The sequence below is a fragment of the Festucalex cinctus genome, chromosome 1, assembly GCF_051991245.1.
Source record: "Festucalex cinctus isolate MCC-2025b chromosome 1, RoL_Fcin_1.0, whole genome shotgun sequence".
In the NCBI taxonomy this organism is placed as follows: domain Eukaryota; kingdom Metazoa; phylum Chordata; class Actinopteri; order Syngnathiformes; family Syngnathidae; genus Festucalex; species Festucalex cinctus.
Genome location: NC_135411.1, coordinates 39,252,538 through 39,271,671, shown reverse-complemented (window position 1 = coordinate 39,271,671; position 19,134 = coordinate 39,252,538). Strand labels below are relative to the sequence as shown.

Below are 19,134 nucleotides of genomic sequence, written 5' to 3'. Positions count from 1 at the left end.
TATTTGAAGCACTGAGAGAGGAATGTCGATCTCTTTGGTTCGCAAACATAGGTGAGACTGTTTTAAGAGGAAACCCCTCTGATGGCATGTATATATGATACATGTAATTGCATTGAACATTAGCAATGGGATGGGAAGTAAATAAGGTACCCAATAATGTTGATCATGCTATGTAAAGGATGAAATCAAAGACCTGCCCTTTGATCTATTTTATGTGGTTCAAATCAATGACCAGCAAAAGCATGGACAAAAAATATCAGCATTGGATAATACAACCCCAGTCCCTGCTGACCCACAATATATCTGTGATGTGATCCCATTGAACAATACACTAATACCTTGAACTCGTGCAATAAGGTAACCTCCCACTCCAGTATTTGCCACACATTTGTATGATGGCGTGCATGGATCCTTTAGAGAGGATGGACAGTTTGATGTACTTGTAGATGTGAGCCAGATCTTAGTGAGCACAAAGCGACAGTAGGGATATAACGATATCCAAACATCACGATACAATATTATCACGATTTGAAGGTCACAATACGATAATTATCACGATATTGTGGGAGCGTTGGCGATATTTAAAAAAGATCACAATATTGTGTTAAAAAAAAAAAAGAAAAAAAAAAAGAGCTCATACTAAAAAAAATTAGTTTTTAAATTAGCACAATATTGTGCTTTTGTACATAACAGCAATGCATATAAACCATCTACAATCTGAAATAACAATATTGAGGCGCTTACTTGGCAAGCACACATTGATCGCTTCACAAGCAAATTAGGTTCCCCTTCATCTGACTAGATTTTAAACATAGAAGGCCAAAACATCCCTAATGAAAATTAAATTGTACTAATAAACTAGCCACTAGAGGGTGCTAGAACTGCACAAATGGAAATCAACCTGACTTTTTTTTTTTTTTAACAAATATGTTCCTTTTAAATATTGTGAACATAACGACGACAATATTGTGGCAGTTTTAATATCGCAATATCACGATATTGCCCTTATCGTGACATCCCTAAGGGACAGTGTGTAGAATTTAGCACCATCCATTGGTGAACTAATAATTCTTTCCTTTAAATAACCTATTAATTAAAATAACGTGTTAAAAAATGTTTTATTTCATTAAAGGTGGATTCAACGATGTTCTTGAAAAGTGGAAGACAATCTGTCACGTTTGCAAAACTGCGCATGCGGAAGACCATCCTACCAGCTCTCCGGTTGAAACGGCTCTCAAATGTTGCTAACGTCCGAGCTCATCTTCATCAGTCTTTGCGCCGGCCTCGCTTCATACGGATGTCTTCTTGCGGCTCTCAGCTATTTTCAAAGTAAGCTACACGGTCAGCTCAGTGGAGCCTCAACGATGAATGGCCGAAAACGACACTCACTACACGAAGCTAGCTACATGCTACAGACACTCGAAGTGCGCATGCGCAGCTAGGAAGGAGCACGCACGATGTCGTTACGCAGATTGATAGACAGGATTGAGAAACAATCGTTAAGATGATCCACCCGGAAGACGCAGCCACAAAAATATCCTTGAACCCACCTTTAATATAGTTTTAAAAAATATATATAGTAATCGCTAATTAGGTAGCACTGCACCTTTCGGGAGGCTGACTTGTTTTATTGCCATCTTTCTGCTATGGATACCTGAAGAAGAACTTTGCGAACATAGTTAGCCTCTGGCGGTGCTTACAGTTCTAGGGTGGCCAGGCGTCCTGACTTAGGCAGGACAACCCTAATTTTCAGTGATGTGTCCTGCGCAAACCTACGTAGGACATTGGTTTGTCTTCCTTTTTAAAGAAAATGAGCCGCGGTTGAGTTTATGTGACCTAACATCAGCCCCACCCCACGGTTGTCACAACTGGTCTGTGATTGGCCAAGAGTGGCTTCAGTTAAAAATCTCGGATATCATTGGTTCAATAAATGTCAATGTTAGGCTATCTGACTACGTCATTTCTCGCCATCTTCTTTGAAAGCAGCGCTAGCAAGCCAGGTCTTGAAGCTGGCGGGGCAGAGTGGCACTGTCTCAAATTGATAATTGTACTTTACTGTGGATATTGCTTTTCTCGACATACTGTAACAAATGTCTAAAATTGAGGCTAAAATAGTATTTAACGTTTGAAGAAAACATGATCACACCAAAAATATTATATGGAATCAATCTGAGAATTAATTATGTCAAGAAAGATGGATTAAATAGCCAATATAGATATAAGGGCTGCAAGTAACAATTAATTGATTAATGGATGAATCAGATACAAAAACTTGTTTTTTAATTATTTCCATTCCTTTATTCAAACACAGGAAACAGGATTTCAAATTGACAGTGCAGAAAAGGCACCAAAAAAAAAAAAAAAAAAAAAAAAAAGATTCAAGTTACCGAGAAGAGGCAATCCCCCCCCGCCCAAAAAGGCAAATGTTTATAAATTTAGTTTTATTAAACTCAAAGCTAATCAGTCTTTTTATGAAATACTACAGAATCCTGAGAATATTTACTGTTAACAGGCTAAAATTGACAGGATTTGAGACCATTTTAATTTAATGTCTCTAAACCATCAATGATTTAAATAGTTGATTAATTTGATAATAGATTAGTTGACAGATTAATTGTTGCATCTCTAGAGCAGATACTCTTAAACCACACCAATGACCGACTTAACTGGATGTGACAAATCCACATTTATTTTTTTCCCCCCTTCAGATTTTCATGAACTAATGGGTAGGGCGAGGGTGGATAAGTTTACTCTTACATTAATGCTAATGTTTCACTCAGTGGTAATGTTTATCTGCACTATCTACAACATGACAGTCACTGTTTATTTAGTCGAACAAATCAGGTAAAAGCTTTTAAGAAAACGTTTTCACCATCACCAAAAGCCATCATATCCCCCACTAAAAACGTAAAACTAGAACGTCAAGATGAATAAAATACAAGCATTAGGGCTTTAAGCAGTTACTATTAATGAGGAAAGCAAGAGCTTCTACGTAGAACAGTCAAAAAAGGCAGCCACAGTCTACACTCGGTTATTTGTAACGAAGGATCAAATAGTTACAAAGAACAACACAGATTAATAAAGATGCACACACAAGAAAGATTTAAGGGAGATTATGCCTCCTCTAAAAGAATTTATGGTTTAAGTGTCCCGTCTCAGCAGTGTCACGTGTGTGACACACACAAAAGCACCAAGAACCATCCCGAATAACAATCTTTTATTTGGTCAAGTCTGATGACGGTTGGATTAATCAAAGTACAGTTTGATTCTCTTTTCCTCTCTCGTTTCAGTCTTCAGAAGAATCCCGAGGAACCTTCATTTCTTTTGCCCAACTGGCCCACAGGCCATCAATATCCCATTCCCGTTGAGGCGGAGTTTCAAGAAAACGCAAACAAGCCATGGATGAGCTTCGGGCCTCCCCGGTGAAGTCCCACCCGCAGCGTGAGGGGTGGGGTGCTTCCGAGGGAAGCGGCTCACTTCCTGCTTCACCCTGAACACGGTCCGAGTTTGACGAGCTCAACAGGACGCGGTGATGTTTCGGGTACAACTTGATAGTGGGCTGCAAAGGTGAGGGGGGGAAGGTATCTCCCAGGAGAGGGTGACGTGACGTTTGCCCTCCTTCCCGCCCCTCCCCCGATCCGGCACGGCTATACCTGGTCGGGCCTCAGAAAAGGAGGCGGGGCGGCAGACCCACTAAGCGTTGCGTTGGCCCGATCGGCCATGTTTGCGGGAGTGTGGTGGCAGCGGTGCTACGGGGTGGCTAGCCCGCTATGGGTGCCCAGGAGGTTGTTGGGAGGGCGGGCTAAGCTTCCGCTTTCCATTTCCTCCTCGCAGTGTGGCCTGGTGCAGCTGTTCCGACACCCGAGACCCGCTGGACTCCAGTGGATCTCCAAGCCTTCACTGGACCAAAGACGCGAATGACGCTGGTGTCGTGTTCACACCCAGGCGGTCCAGCCCTCGTACAGCTGGGCTAGGTTGTCCATGTTTGTGGCGTCCTTGATGACAAAGTCCACCTGGAAGCAAACAGTTGCATGGACACTGGTTTCATTTGGAAGTCTTCAATCGTCAAACCTCGTATGCTTTCTATGGCGTATGGTGTTGTCCACAATGAGGAATAATGTCCAAACAAATTTGAATGTTTGACAAGTTGAACGGTTTTTACTGACAAATGTAGTATGCACATATTGTATTTGATTTATTGGCATCAAGTTTGTTGAATTGTTATAATAATAATGATGATAATAATGATAATAATAATGATGATGATGATGATGATAATAATAATAATAATAATAATAATCTCAGTTTTTTTTTAAAGCCACAGGTGTAAGACATCAAGCGTTTTAGGAATTATATTTCAATCTGCTACAGGGCCCAAGATATCAATGATTTAGTAGGCGTTGCCATATTGTTGAATTTCCAGGAAAACTTCAGGTTTTTGAGGTTGTAGAAGCATGTTTGACAGGTGCTTTAGGTCGAAATTGGTTAAGATGCTTCAGAGAGAGGCCTCCCCACCTGGCAGCAACGGTTGTTTAAGGTGCAATCTCCCTTGTTAATATTGCTTTTGGTTGTAAAAATGGTTTTGGAGCCACCGGAAGGCCAAATATGGCAGTGCTGCTGTTAGTTAGCAGGGATGGGTATGATGGATGGAGCCACCATTTTTCATCAGCACTACTAGGGGCCAAAATAAAATAAAAATAATTTGCAAATAGGTGAATCTGTGGATGCCGAACTGCAGGTACACGGGGTAGTCAAGGAAACATTGGAAGTGATAAAAGAACAAAATTGTAAAGCAAGGGGTGTCATAAGCCTCCTCCTCTGTTTAGACTTAGACTTGACTTTATTGATCCCTTTGAGGTGGCTCCCTCTGGGAAATTTGAGTTTGGATTATTTTTGGAAGTGGTTTATTTTTTATTTATCTTTATTTAAACACAATGTTAATATTCAAACATCATAATTAAAGTGGCACACAATAATAAGCACACTTTTTAGGAATAAAAACAGCCTTGTTTTTCTATGAGCACTTGGACCTACTGCGCTATTGGTCACAATGGGGGTTCTTGGAGAGCCAAGTATTTATTTAATGATTCTTTTTAGGACGCATTTGCTGAAAGGTTTGAGGATCCCTGGACTAAATGATGCTAGCATGAAAGTACACTTTATGACTCTTAGCTATAGTAATGTTGCATTCCAGTTCTATTTCGTCCCTCCCGACCGCCAGAAGGCGGTGCTTTAAGCACTGAATGTTCCTTTCGCGCATGCGCAGTTCGAGTAATGCATACCAAATTAGTCACCTGTGACCCCTTGGGTGACCCTAGAAGGGTATAAGTTCCGGTGTCACCCAAGGTTCGTTTCCTCTTTTCTTCTCACGTGGCGTATGCATACGACACATTTTCGAAGAGTGTAAGGATTGGGATTTGTATTTATCCTCTTGACCGCGCCTCTTGGAGCCTTGTGACCGGATCGGTCGGAGCTGCGTAGTTCGCCCTCCAAAGGCTGCGGCGACTGTGTTTTTCTTTCCTTCGTTTGTGACCCGATGTGGTCGCGTATTCTAACCTCCCGTGGGGTAAGGTTATTGACTACTTGTTGTCTACTTTGCCGTCTAATTTCCGCGTTTACTGCGGTGTTTTGAGTTTTTTTTGTGTGGCTAGCCTCGCGTTAGCGCCCTGGCTACCACGACTCGTGGTTTACCCTATTTTTTCCTCCGCTGGCGTTGGCAGCGTTAGCGCTTCTCTCGGTTTATTAGCGCCGCTTTCTCCGACGGTGTTGCCGTTTGGTTGTTGCTTTTCTTTTTGTGCCTTTGCTGGTGAGGGCAGCGTCAGCGTCCCCGCTCCCAGCTTACGGCGTCGCGCTTCTCGCTCGATTGTTTGTCTTACTTACTTTTGTGCGTGTCCCGCCTGCGGTGCGCACCTGGCTTCAGCTGTGCAGGTGGCGTTCGCGCCCCTTCTCTCAGCTTATCGCTACTATTGACAACTGGCTGTCTGCCCCCGCCCTCCGTCGGCTGCTCGGTGTGCGTCTGCTGTGCAGGTGGCGTTCGCGCCCCCTTCCCTCGGCTTATCGTTGCTTTACCGGCTTACTGTTTGCCCCGGCCCACGCGTTGGCTGCTCGGTGTGGGTCTGCTGTGCAGGTGGCGCTCGCGCCCCCTTCCCTCAGCTTCCCGCTCATCGCTGTTTGGGCCTCTTTTTAAACAATGGAGGACTCCCGTTGCTGCGTGGACTGTGGTATCCTCTTTGAGGCCTCCGATGTCCTGGACGATCGCTGCCCGAGGTGTCTTGTTTCTGACCGTGCCGGGGATGGCCGGGCCTGCAGTCCTGGTGTCAGTGACCCCAGTCCACTGGGTCATCTGTCGTTCTCCCAACCGAGGCGCCGGAAACGTCTCGGTGTGTCCTCTGCTGTACATGCCCCCCCCAGGAAAAGGGCGGCGCAGCGACGACTCGCTTCGGAGGTTGGGCACCTTCAGGCTGAGCTGGCAGAGGTGAGATCTCTTCTGCGGGACCATCACCCTCCCACACTTACGGGGGGGCCGGGACCACCTGCCCTGCCCGTGCCGCGACCATCCACCCTGCCCATGCCGCGACCATCCACCCCACCCATGCCAGTGCTTCCTCCTGAGGAGGACGCCATTTCCTTGGCAGCTTCGGCTTCCTTTTTTCATGACGACGACCGTGACCCGGGGTCTGTGGTTTTGGGACCAAACTCTCCAGCGTCCGCTCAGAGTTCGTCCAGTGAGGCGGGGGATGGTTCTATACGGGCTGTCCTGCGCAATGCCTTGGACCTCCTGCATTTGGAGGTGCCTCCAAAGGCTCAATCGGCGTCTGAGAGCGCTTTCTTCCGGCGCAGGCGCCCTTCCTCGGCCTTTTCTGTCCCCGCGTCTGAGGACTATCTGTGGGAACTACATGCTTGCTGGAGGGATCCTGGGGCTCTCTCCCGTCCTTCGGCTGATGGCCGTGATTTAGCAGCTATGCACAGTGCAGCTAGTGTTGGCTTGGACCGGATGCCTGCTGTGGAGCCAGCTGTCGCATCCCTCATTGTGTCCCCGGAGGAGACCCTTCGGCCATCTGTGCGATGTCCTCGACCCCAATGTCGTGTGACTGACGACCTTCTCACACGGGCCTATGGCGCTGGTGCACGTGCTGGTCGCATTGGGAACTCTTTGGCTCACCTCATGCTTGCTCTCTCTACATCCCTGCAAGCGGACAGCGTGGAGGCTGCTGTGTCCTTCAGTGATGCAGCCCTCCAGGCTTTTGCCCTCATGACTAGGGAACACGGCCGACTCATGTCCTTCCTAGTGCAGGCGCGCCGCCAGGTGTGGCTAGCGCAGTCCCCCTTGTCGGAGGCCTCTAGGAGGGCCCTCCGTGGTGTTCCTGTGGAGCCGGGGGAACTTTTTGGTTCTGCCGCTGTGGGTGCACTGGAAAGGACGGTTAAGGCTCATGAGACCAGGAAGCAGCTTTCCAGTCTCAATAGGACCCTGCCTCCCCAACAGGGTAGGCCTGGGGCACGCTCTGCTTTTCATCGCTTTCCTCAGCCCCGGCCTGCCGAGGCTTATGGCACACGGCGACCCCCACAGAGGCCCGCCGGGGTCTTTCGCTCCTCCGCCCGCTTGTCTTCAGGGCAACCACGGGCTGCAGGCCCCACTCACCGTCCCTCTCGGGCCCCTAGGGGCCGGAGGGCCAGGGACTGAGGCCTTGGGGCCGGCCGTCGGACATTTTTCCCACCAGCAGCTCAGTTACTGGGCTGCTCGTGCCTCGGACCCATGGGTGGTCTCCATCTTGACCCACGGATACGAGCTGCAGTTCCGACGCCGGCCTCCTGCTTCCTGTCGGGTCGGGGTGACTCATCGCCGACCCGGCAAAAGTCTCAGCTCTGGACCAGGAGCTGTCCGCCATCCTGGCCAAGGACGCGATCGAGGCCGTGGACCCCCTGGCACAGCCCGGGGGCTTCTACTCGACGTACTTCCTTGTCCCAAAGAAGACCGGTGGATACCGACCGATACTGGACCTGAGGGGGCTCAACAGACATCTCAGGGTATTGCCATTCCACATGCTAACCACGAACGACGTCTTGCAGTCGCTCGCCCAGGGGGAGTGGTTCACGTCTATAGACCTGAAGGACGCCTACTTCCACGTCCCCATCGCACCTCGACACCGTCGATTTCTCCGTTTTGCCTACAAAGGCCGTCACTGGCAGTTCCGTGTGCTCCCTTTCGGGCTCTCCCTCGCTCCGCGGGTCTTCACTCGGTTTGTGAAGGCTGCTCTGGCGCCCCTGCAGTCTGTGGGCATGAAGGTGCTGCCGTACCTCGACGACTGGCTCCTCTGCGCGCCGTCGCGGGCTCAGGTGATCCGGGACACCTCCGATCTCCTGTCTCATGTGGCCCGGTTGGGTATCAGGGTCAACTTGCCCAAGTCCTCTCTGGTCCCCTCTCAGCGGACGGACTTCATTGGTGTGACGTTGGACACCACGGTTATGAGAGCCCACCCATCGCCTCACCGAGTCGACGATGTTCTTCGCCTCCTCGCGCTCTTTCGAGGGGGCAGGCTGTTGCCTTACGTCGCCTACTTGCGGCTTTTGGGCAAGCTGACGTCCATGACGGCTGTGGTCCCGTTGGGTCTGCTGACACTGCGCACACTACAGAGGTGGCTGAACGGCTTCCACTTGGACGCCAAGTGGCACCGCCACCGGAGGCTGAGGGTGTCCCGTCGGTGCCTCATCGCCCTGGCACCTTGGAGGGAGAGGGCTTTTCTATTGAGCGGCGTCCTGCTGGGTGTGGCCCCTGCCCTCCGCGAAACAGTCACCACGGATGCCAGCCTCACGGGCTGGGGTGCTGTCTGGCAGCACAGGACGGCTCAGGGAAGTTGGTCTGTGCGCGACAGGGTCGATCACATCAATGTGCTGGAGCTTCGGGCGGTGCACTTGGCACTCATGCACTTCTTGCCATACCTGAGCGGACGGCATGTTCTCATACGGTCGGACAACACCACGACCGTGTTTCACATAAACCATCAGGGCGGCGTCAGGTCCGCCCGTCTGTTGGAGACCTCCCAGCACCTTCTCAGGTGGGCTGCTCCCCGTCTGGCCAGTCTACGGGCCACCTATCTGCCGGGGGTTCGGAACCAGCTCGCGGACTCTCTCTCCCGTCGGGGTCCTCCTCCGGGAGAGTGGCCCCTCCACCCAGAGGTGGTGCGCATGATTTGGAGCAGCTTCGGCACGGCGGAGGTCGATCTCTTTGCCTCCGAAGACTCGACCCACTGCCCACTTTGGTTTTCCCTGAGCGAGGCCACCAGCCCTCTGGGTCTGGATGCACTGGCGCAGCCGTGGCCGGAGTGCCTTCTCTACGCCTTTCTGCCGCTCCCTCTGATATGGCTGACGCTTCAGAGAGTTCTTCAGGAGGGGCACACGCTGTTGCTGGTGGCCCCCTTCTGGCCGGCCCGGACGTGGTCCCCCCTGCTCCGTCAACTGTGCTCCGGCGAGCCGTGGCGTCTCCCCGACAGGGAGGACCTGTTGTCTCAACAGGGAGGTCGGGTTTGGCATCCCGACCCTCGGCGCCTTCGCTTGTGTGTTTGGCCACTGAGGGGCCCCAACCGCTGCTGACCGGCTGTACAGAGTCTGTCACGCGGACCATTCTTAATGCGAGGGCACCGTCCACTCGGCTACAGTATGCCAACAGGTGGAAGTTGTTTGTGGCGTGGTGCGGAGAACGCGGGGTGGACCCTGTTTCGTGTTCCATCCCCACCATCCTGGATTTCTTGCAGTCCCTCCTGGATAAGGGCAGGTCTCAGTCGACTCTGAAGGTGTATGTGGCAGCTATTTCTGCCCGGCATGTTGGTGCTGATGGCGGCTCTGCTCTCTCAGAGGGGCTCTGCGTCTTCATCCCCCCCGGCTCTTCGGGTTCCGGCGTGGGATCTGCAGTTGGTGCTGGACGGCCTGTGCAGGCCTCCCTTCGAGCCCCTGGCGGGGGCGGACCTTCTGTGGGTGTCGCGCAAGACTGCACTCTTGCTCGCCGTTGCCTCCGCCAAGCGCGTCAGCGACCTACACGCTTTATCGGTTAGCCCTGAATGCCTGCGATGGCACCCGGATGGCGCCGGCGTCACTCTGTGGCCGAACACTGCCTTCATTCCCAAGGTGTTGTCTGGCTCTTGTTCTAACCAGCCTCTACGGCTTAAACGTTATGTACCCACTCCTGCCGATGGCGGGGACAGGCCGGAGCTCTTGTGTCCGGTGAGAGCCTTGCAGTGTTACATTGACGCTACGGCGGGCATTCGTACGTCTGCCCAGCTTTTTGTTTGTTATGGTGGTCCTGCCAAGGGCTCCGCTCTCTCCAAGCAGCGCTTGTCTCACTGGGTCGTGGATGCCATTCGCCATTCCTACCTGCTGTCGGGCCGCCCCCTGCCGTCAGGGGTGCGCTGTCACTCCACCAGGAGCGTTGCCACGTCTTGGGCCGCCCTGAGGGGTGTTTCCCTGGAGGATATCTGTGCTGCTGCCTCATGGGCGACGCCTTGCACCTTCTCCAGGTTTTATAGCGTGGATGTCGCCTCTCCCCATCCGCTTGGCGTGATCTTGGGTCCTGCTGGGGCTTCTCAGTGAGGTTTGTGTCTGAGATCCCTCGCGACTACGCCGGTATTAGTCATTCAGTGCTTAAAGCACCGCCTTCTGGCGGTCGGGAGGGACGAAATAGAACGAAAGTTACAACTGTAACTACGGTTCTATGAGTCCCGGACGACCGCCAGGGCGTCCTGTCGCTCGGAATCCTCGTGTTCACGCGAGAAGATTCCGTAGGAAACGAACCTTGGGTGACACCGGAACTTATACCCTTCTTGGGTCACCCAGGGGTCTCAGGTGACTAATTTGGTATGCATTACTCGAACTGCGCATGCCGAAAGGAACATTCAGTGCTTAAAGCACCGCCTTCTGGTGGTCGTGGGACTCATAGAACCGTAGTTACAGTTGTAACTTTCGTTTTAATTGATGCTTTTGAGATACAGCTATAAATTGGAGAGGAAAACCCCCCCCAAAATATATATATATATATATATAAAAAATATATATAGGTGATAAATGCAGGTTTACTTAAAACTAACCTGTTCAGTGACACTCATCCTCCGGTTGGGATCGATGTCTCTGCCTTCCAGCTTGGCTTTCACTCTCTTCCACACACTGACAGCATACGAGTTCCTCTCCTGGACAGCTGCAGGCAAAGAAGAAGGTTAATTGCAGGAAGAGCTTCTGAAAATAAAGAAATTCATCGAGTTGCTGCTACTTCCACTACGTGTGGCTGTATTAGTCAAGCAAGGTTATTCTAACTTTAAACGAAAACATATGAAATAATTAAAATAAGACAAAAAAAAAAAAAAAAGAGAAAAGATAACTCGAAAATGACTTTTTAGGTTGATAAAACTAATTGTAATTATAGCAAAAATGTCCATTTACTATATTAACTTCTGGGTTGACTTTAAATGTATTTATTTCGCTATTGCTGGCCATACGGAAAAGGGAACAGAAGTCGTTTGTGAGTTGTAATTCTTTTACTATGTGTGTCTTGATCCTCTGTGTGGAACAACAACTATTAGTGCCATACTGGTGAGCTAAGCAAGAGTTGAAACAAAGCGTTACTGTCAGGTGAATCCCACTTCAGTTCAAGGCAGGATACGCACTGCTGCAATATGATTGGCTAGTGCACCCAGGCAGAATTCAAGTGTGACTCACTCATACAATAATAACATCTCAATCATTGAACAATGCAGCTCACTGGCTGTCTTAGGGTGCCCTCAGGTGGCCAAAGAAGGGCATACCAGAAGGCAGAGCATTCAATTGAATTCAAAAGATTTCATTAGTTGCACTATATTCAATGAATAATTTGTACAACAATATTCTATGGGTCTTTAAAAAAAGTCAAAAAAAAATTTTTTTAACATGGCTAGGACTCAATGGTTTGTGATTCGTGAAAATTGTTGGCAATGAATGAGTTAAAAGCAAAGAAAAGGCAACTAAATATTTTGTGCTTTGGTGTTACCCATGTCTTGTGAGTACAGAGTGCTTCTACCTTTTCCTGTTTTGGGATCTCGCACAGCTCTTTTGGGGCTGGGGTTGAGGCCTTTGCTGTTCACCAGTACGCTGGGTGGGGTGTCCGTGGGGGTTCCCAGGTTACGGGGCAGGGCCTTCCGTGCATTCTGGGACATGGATTCAGGCTGGGTCTTCAGCCCACTGCATCGAACAGCTTGGGCACAAAAAAAATTCTGATTTTAGTAGAAAGGAATACTCTCGCGTCCAGAATGAAAACTTGAAATGGCAACAAACCAAGGGATAAAGTCACATTTTGTTTGTTCCGACCGGTAGTGTTGCTACTGCCAAAGATTGTCGTTTTTGGTTGTGAGCATAACATTACAATGGAGAACAGCTTGTTTGAGGAGGTGAAAACCACAACACCTCATGTAATTGATTCTTAGACGCGCTAAGTGGTATTTTATAGTTGTATCTTTCTCCCTCACATACAGGATGGATAATGGTCGTATCGATTTATCATTCCCAACTCTACTTGCCTGTACACTTAATGTTTTATAACAGAGTTCTGATCTAAAATTGATTATTTCTGTTTGTACTATTTTCTACTGGAAATGTTTTCAAATACAAGCATGTTAGAATCCACTGTGTATGATGAGTGTGCATTATGAGAAATCCTGAAAGTTATACCAGCTGCAAAGCTCGTCTGTGCTCCTGATACAGGGCTTGCACAGTCATTTTCTCTGTCCGTCACCAATGGGGAGGCAAAGCCCACCAGGCCATTATACACACTGTAATGAAACAAACGCAGAGAGTTACCACCTGATTGATACCAGCAAATTCAAGTGCATAAAACCGGGACTACCTCTGACTCTGGGACTGGAGCTCCTTCACGGTGGCGGGGATCTCTTCAAGCAATTCGAGTTGCTCCTGATTACGTGGCTGCCCACTGGCCTGAATGACAGTGAATAAGACCACCTGGATGTTGTCCTGCCATGCCTTGTACTCCATCAAGAAATGACGCACGCTGCCCTCGTATGCCACCTCTTCGCCATCGGCCAACGCTGCCTCCTCATCCTGCATGTGCACAGGACGGGCAGACATTTCAAAATCGAACTCTGAGTGCTTGACAACGGCAGAATGCATGGACTCTGTATGAGATACTGGCAGTACCTTAGCCATGGCTCTGAGAAGGTGTTTGACATCACCCAGTTGGCGGTTGTGGTTGGACAAAATGGTTTTAATGGAGTCAACGAGGAGTTGCTGTGTTTCAGCACAGGCCTCCAGCTGTTGCTCTCGATCCTCCTGCGTTCTCTGCTCCGTACTAAGCTCCTCTTCCAAATGTCTCAGGGCACAACTCAGCCAATCGGGGCTGCCTATCGGTAGGTCCAGCACTGGACTCTGTCGTGACCATAAAAAGAACTTTAAAGCAAGATGAACATTGTGCAACATATTGATACTTCCTACATTCAAAAATGCTGATAATGGTTAAAGATAAATTGCTTTTTTTTAATATGAGAAATTGTCTTGGAGGTGTCAACAAGAATGGTACATAAACCTTTGCTTGCTGTTAATGTCATCTGGCAATAATAGCGCTCGAGCTGTTGTCAAAATCTGGATTAACTGTTAATTAGTCTCACGACTTCTGTTGACACAGGTGCATTCTTCTACTACTCTGTGACATTTTATTCCTGCCTTCCTGCAAAGGTCAGACCATAGCATTACTGGCTTTTTAGTCATTCATGTAACCAATGGACGTTCAAACAATATTGCAGCATACGGAGTGCATGCATATTTCAGTCGCAATCCAGGCCAATAGACAAACTTTCTTGAAGTCAAGAGGAAGGTAGGGATGCTTGATTATGAAGAAAATATTAATCACGATTAACTCATTCACTCCCACTCATTTTCACTGAAGCAAACGCTGTTTTTCTGGATTTTGACTGATTTTGATTTGATTCATGGGGGGGGGGGGGGGGGGGGAGTATATTTCTATCGGTTTCCATTTTGCCGCAATTAGCATTTGAATACAGCTCAGTTTCATCATTATTCACAAATCTGTTTAGAACTGTGGGGAAAACAGCTTGTTGCAACATAGCCCTGGTTGGTCGCTTATACAATGCTGCCACCCGCTGGCCGTTTTTGTAATAACTACCATTGCCGTTATCTTCAGTTTAGAAGCTGCATCAAAGCCTTCTGTATTCTCTAGCATAAAAAAATAACATAAAATAAAAATAAAAAAATGTATAAATACGTCTTTGGTTCACTGGTAATGTTTAAAATAGAACGTATTTATACGTCTTTGGGAGCAAATGAGTTAATTCTGTAATAATTTCAATCACGATTAGGACAATCATTTGATTTTTGGTACAAATCAAGAAAATGTTTAAACACGTAAAAAATATTGATATATATTACAAATATTACAAATACATTTCTTTGAAACACTATAGTTATGCAAGTTCCTTTTGGAAACAAGTCATTTTAAAACAAAACAGGTGTAAAATAAATTTAAACAACGATTATGCCGATTTTGTAATTGAGGAGTGTTGAAATTGACTTAAATTTTGATTAATTGCACAGCCCTAGAGGAAGGATTTTTATTTATTTATTTTTTAAGGCTGCTACCAATTCCGATATTTGGCAGAAAAAAATAAAATAAAATTCTGATGACCGATCACTGAACTGATTAATTTAAAGCATCTAATAAAATAACTTCTTTTTTTTAAATCCTTTAACACTGACAAAAAAAATATGAAGAACAGGCAGCACATTTGCCTGACTAGACAATAGTTTGTCCAGAGTGAAATTTACAAAAACAATTTACGAAAACATGGGGAAAAAAAACAAAAAAACATTCACTGATGAATTTCTCTTTAGATTTAGACTATGAATGTAACAGTATACAGCAACATAATAAATGAAGTTACTGGCAAAACAACATGCATGATGCCCTTTAACAGTCGTAATTACATTTCTTCTACATTATTTTCTTTACCATGAAGTGATTACTTCAAAATAAAAAACAGAGACACCTTTGACATATCACCTTTGACGGAGTTGCATTTAAATATATGCTGTACCAAAAGAGAATTCAACTGAAATGGGAGCCAATCTTTTTCTTATTCATTTTTAAAAATGTTTACCGAACACAAAGTTTCTTGTCAAGAAATGTGTCCACAGTCATACAAATTCTCAAACTTAGCCAAAACGTTCTCCTAATTGCCCTTCTGGTTTCTTTAACGTGTTGTACGCTGCTCTCCTTCACTACTTGTTTCTGTTAGTGAGAAACAGATATTTCTGTAAAAGCAAAATCATGCTCAGTAGCTTTTGCAGCACAAATGTAGCAAAGTCATCTGCCTTATATAATAAATACTGGCGGTGTTCTTGCAGAGTTGCGCAAGAACCACGTCATCTCTGGAAAGATGCGTATTGGATTGAATGGAGTCAGAGCGAGTGAACAAATGGCAAAAGGACATCATTCTGTGTGACTCCAACACTGAATAACGGTTATGGTTTCATGAGAAATTACGGATATATTGCTGTTTGATCGGTAAAACTCCGGCCGATTATGAACAGGTTTAAAACAGCTAATATTGGTCGATAAAATTGTCCAACCAATTAGTCGGCCAGGCCCTAATCAAGACTAAGCGTGATTATCAAATTTAACAAAGATGCTCGTTCGGGGCCACTAAAAGTGATAAGGTTAAGTGTCATCCAGACATCATGCCACACATATGATTGGTCAAACCCACCAGTCTCTGCAATAGTTCAAGCTCCAGTGTAGACACTGTGCTACTGAACTGGGCTGCATAAGAACAGGTCTGCTGGCAGCGCTTCAACAGCTCAAACAAGGCAGCATCCATGTTGAGAGCCTCAGCGGATCGGGTGCGAAGGCCTTCGAAGTTCAGGATGGTGGAACACAAAAAGGTGACCTACAAGGCAAGACATTATTCAAATGAGTCGTTCATCTGGTACTGGCTAAATATGCAGTATCAGGTTTTATCAACAGGCCCTGTACGCTATGGCACCTGACTTGCACGCTGGTTTTCTCTGGCTACTGTGGCACGTCTCTCCCTGATGGTCATCTCAAAGTCCTGAAGGACTGGGGCCAGTGTTGGGTTTGCACCGCCAGCCCATTTGAGGCGTTGCTCAATGCTAGCCTCCAGTGATGAAAGCTTCTCCTGAAAAGAGCAGTCATCAAAACAGAAAATTATTTTTGTGTCAACACAGCAGGGCTCATAAAAACAAATCATACAAATGTCACTTTCTTAATGCTGATGTCAAAAATACAATTTGGAATGTTTTGCTGCTCAAATCTGTTTCAAAGTGGCATCGCCTGTCAACATGGAACAATGAACTATGTCAGGGCACACACCTGAATTGCAACAATGGCTCCTTCATCCTGACTCAGTTTATACAGCTTTTTCTTCATGTTGCTGAGAATGACGGCACGAGGGGGAATGTTGACACTTAGTGTCTGATTATTGGGACCCAGGATGTCCTCATGCTGCCACTGGAGAAAAGACACAAAGACTCCTGTTCAACTTGGACAACAAAGAACTGAAAACCATCCCATTCCATTGAAAGGTTTCAAAAGTGGTGGTTCCTAATTGAAGGCAAATATTAAGTCGATTGTGTCCTTAGTAACTTCTCTCATTACAATCAATGAGAAGTTCGATAAACACATGACGTCAATGTATGTGAATCTTTGCTAAGTACCTGAAACATGGCAACATGCAGCTGAATCCTCTGCAGGCTGGCCTTTGCAGCATCCAGGTTGCCATCCAACCTTCGCAACAGGTCTAACTTCTTCCAGGCTGTGTCGTAAGAGGCGGCCAGTACTGTGGCTCTGTTCAGCAGCAGTTGAGAGACACAGCCTGAGGCCAGGCTCTGCTCTGCTGCCTTCTTACAAAGTTCATCCAAAGACACCTTCCAAAACAAAACATTTCTTAGATGAGTATTGACTGCTAATAGATGTCATATTGTGAAGATGGGATGCTCTGAAAATGTGACTGCAAATCAGCAAAAATGTGGAAACTGTGTATTGTGAGCTGGATAAAAAATGACTGCTGTGCAAAAACTTTGTACCTTGCTCTCTGCACCAAAATCTTTAGCCTCAACCTGGGTAATGATATCCAGCCCAAGAGCAGACAGGGTGCTGCAGAGGGCCAGACCAAGAGCTTGGCTAGGCAGACCCATGAGCATCTGCCAAACAAATTCAGCTGTAAAGGCCTTGATGGGGCGGGTCATTTGTTCCTCTGTGATTATTGCTCCACTTGAGCCAGTAGCATTAGGCTGCCGATACAACGGTTTTCCTAAACTGACTGGTCCATTGGAGGTCAAGAGCTCATCAGGAGGGGGTCCTTGATATGCAGGTTTCACAAAAAAAAAAAAAAAAAAAAAGTCAAAGTATTAGTGGCTAGATAATTAGGACTTAATGAGTGTACAAATCTTGCCATCAGTGAAGAAATCTCACCAGATAAAGTCTGAGCAAAGCAGGAGCACGTTCTGAAGAAATCTCTGATGGTTTGTAGTCTCTTCAGGAAGAAAACCTCTTCCATTAGTTCGCGCTGAGCCAGGCTGTCAAAGAAGTGGAGCTGTGCAGCACGTGCTTCTCTCAGAACATCCACCTTCCTCCATGCCGGTGGCACTTCCAGTGAACTTAGCTGAGGATAAGCAGCAGATAAAATAAAATGGGTTGCTAATTTGCTAATGCTAGTAGTTTGGAAAATAAAGATCGTTTCCCAAAGAAAAGTGGATTTATGTGAAAGCACTTAATAGGGCTGAGGGATTTTGAAAAATACTTGTGATTACCCCCACAATATTGTCGATTGCAATTTCATATGAGAATACTTTCTCAAGGTCCTCTTCCATTAAAATTAAAGACAGTTAACTAATTTGCTCCCAAAAATGTATGAATATGTTCTATTTTAAATGTTTCCCAAAGACGTATTTATACATTTTTTTTTTATGCCAGCACAAACAGAAGGCTTTGATGCAGCCACTCAACTGCAGAGAATTGACTCCAATTGGAGCGGGGTAAACAAATATCCAAGACATGGAGATAGACTTCGCAAATGTGTTGAGTGTTATGGTACATTTAGTCAAATGACCTAGTAAAAATCTAAAAACTGTCAATACAGGGAGTTACATACTTGTACTTTGTGTTGAGTAGCTCAATTATAGTGTGGTTCTAACCTTTTTAGCAAGCAGTAAGTAGGGCAGGCAGAAAGTAGTTGGCAGTAGTAGTAAGCAGTAACAATAAAAAAACAGAGCCTTTTTCCTCCTACAAACTGCAGCCTTTGCTATTTAAGAATTGCATTTTAATACAATGTGATTGATCAAATTTGATTACTTGTTCAGTCCTACAGTTAGGTTAGGCCATTATAAAGTCAATATACCACTGAAAATGAACTATGACTAGGGTAGGGTAAACAAATACGCTTGGAGATAGAATCAGCAAGTGTGTTGTCATAATAAATTGACTCAAAAGTCCTACAAGGTGCTTTGTATTGAATATTTCAATTCCAGTGTGTATCTAACCTTTTCGGTGAGCTGTCCAAAAGCAGTTTCTAACTGAGTGAACATTCCATCAAAGGCCACCAGAAGCATTTGACCAGCAGACATCTTTGGTGAGTCCTGACCATTCCCATCTATGCAGCGTGGCTGGATGAGCTCAGAGTACTGGGCACGCAACATCCTGAGGGTGTGAACACAACATATGATAACAAATTATAGTTATCGTTCGCTATCCAATGTTGTGTCTAATCAAATTCCTAAATTAGCACTGTTTACCTTGTGATGTCCAGAAATTGGTTGTGTCCATCATTGTCTAGCCCTGTTGTTGCCAACAGACTGTCAGCCAAGCCTTGCAAGCCAAGGCCATCAGAGCTCTGTTCCACTAGCTGCTCCAATTCTGCCAACATGGACTCCAGAGTGGGCTCTCCTTTAACCATACAGCGAAGAGCCTCGGGAAAGATGATCTGACGGAAGTTGGTGTTCAATTCCTGCAGTAAAAAACGGGGAAGCATTGGTGTCAAGGAGCATGTTGCAATGCAGTTGAGATGACAGTTGAAGAAAAAGATAATGATCTGTTTTTTTAAATGATACAATGTGATCGTCTCAAACTGAGAACAC

The 19,134-nt window shown here is 46.5% G+C and overlaps 1 protein-coding gene across 1 annotated transcript in view; it reads right to left on the bottom strand.

Moving 5' to 3' along the window:
- Positions 1-2,667: 2,667 nt before the first annotated feature.
- Positions 2,668-19,134, bottom strand: part of smg1 (SMG1 nonsense mediated mRNA decay associated PI3K related kinase) — a 63,624-nt gene continuing 47,157 nt past the window's right edge. Inside the window, exons 51-64 of the mRNA XM_077534954.1 lie at positions 18,793-19,004; positions 18,541-18,697; positions 17,474-17,663; positions 17,086-17,360; positions 16,717-16,926; positions 16,373-16,510; positions 16,026-16,178; positions 15,750-15,929; positions 13,168-13,395; positions 12,860-13,071; positions 12,685-12,785; positions 12,038-12,211; positions 11,076-11,182; positions 2,668-4,013 (exon numbers count right to left, since the gene is read on the bottom strand). Of these exons, the coding sequence (XP_077391080.1) occupies positions 3,936-4,013; positions 11,076-11,182; positions 12,038-12,211; positions 12,685-12,785; positions 12,860-13,071; positions 13,168-13,395; positions 15,750-15,929; positions 16,026-16,178; positions 16,373-16,510; positions 16,717-16,926; positions 17,086-17,360; positions 17,474-17,663; positions 18,541-18,697; positions 18,793-19,004 (2,415 nt within the window). The 3' untranslated portion in view covers positions 2,668-3,935. The remainder of the gene's footprint in view (positions 4,014-11,075; positions 11,183-12,037; positions 12,212-12,684; positions 12,786-12,859; positions 13,072-13,167; positions 13,396-15,749; positions 15,930-16,025; positions 16,179-16,372; positions 16,511-16,716; positions 16,927-17,085; positions 17,361-17,473; positions 17,664-18,540; positions 18,698-18,792; positions 19,005-19,134) is intronic.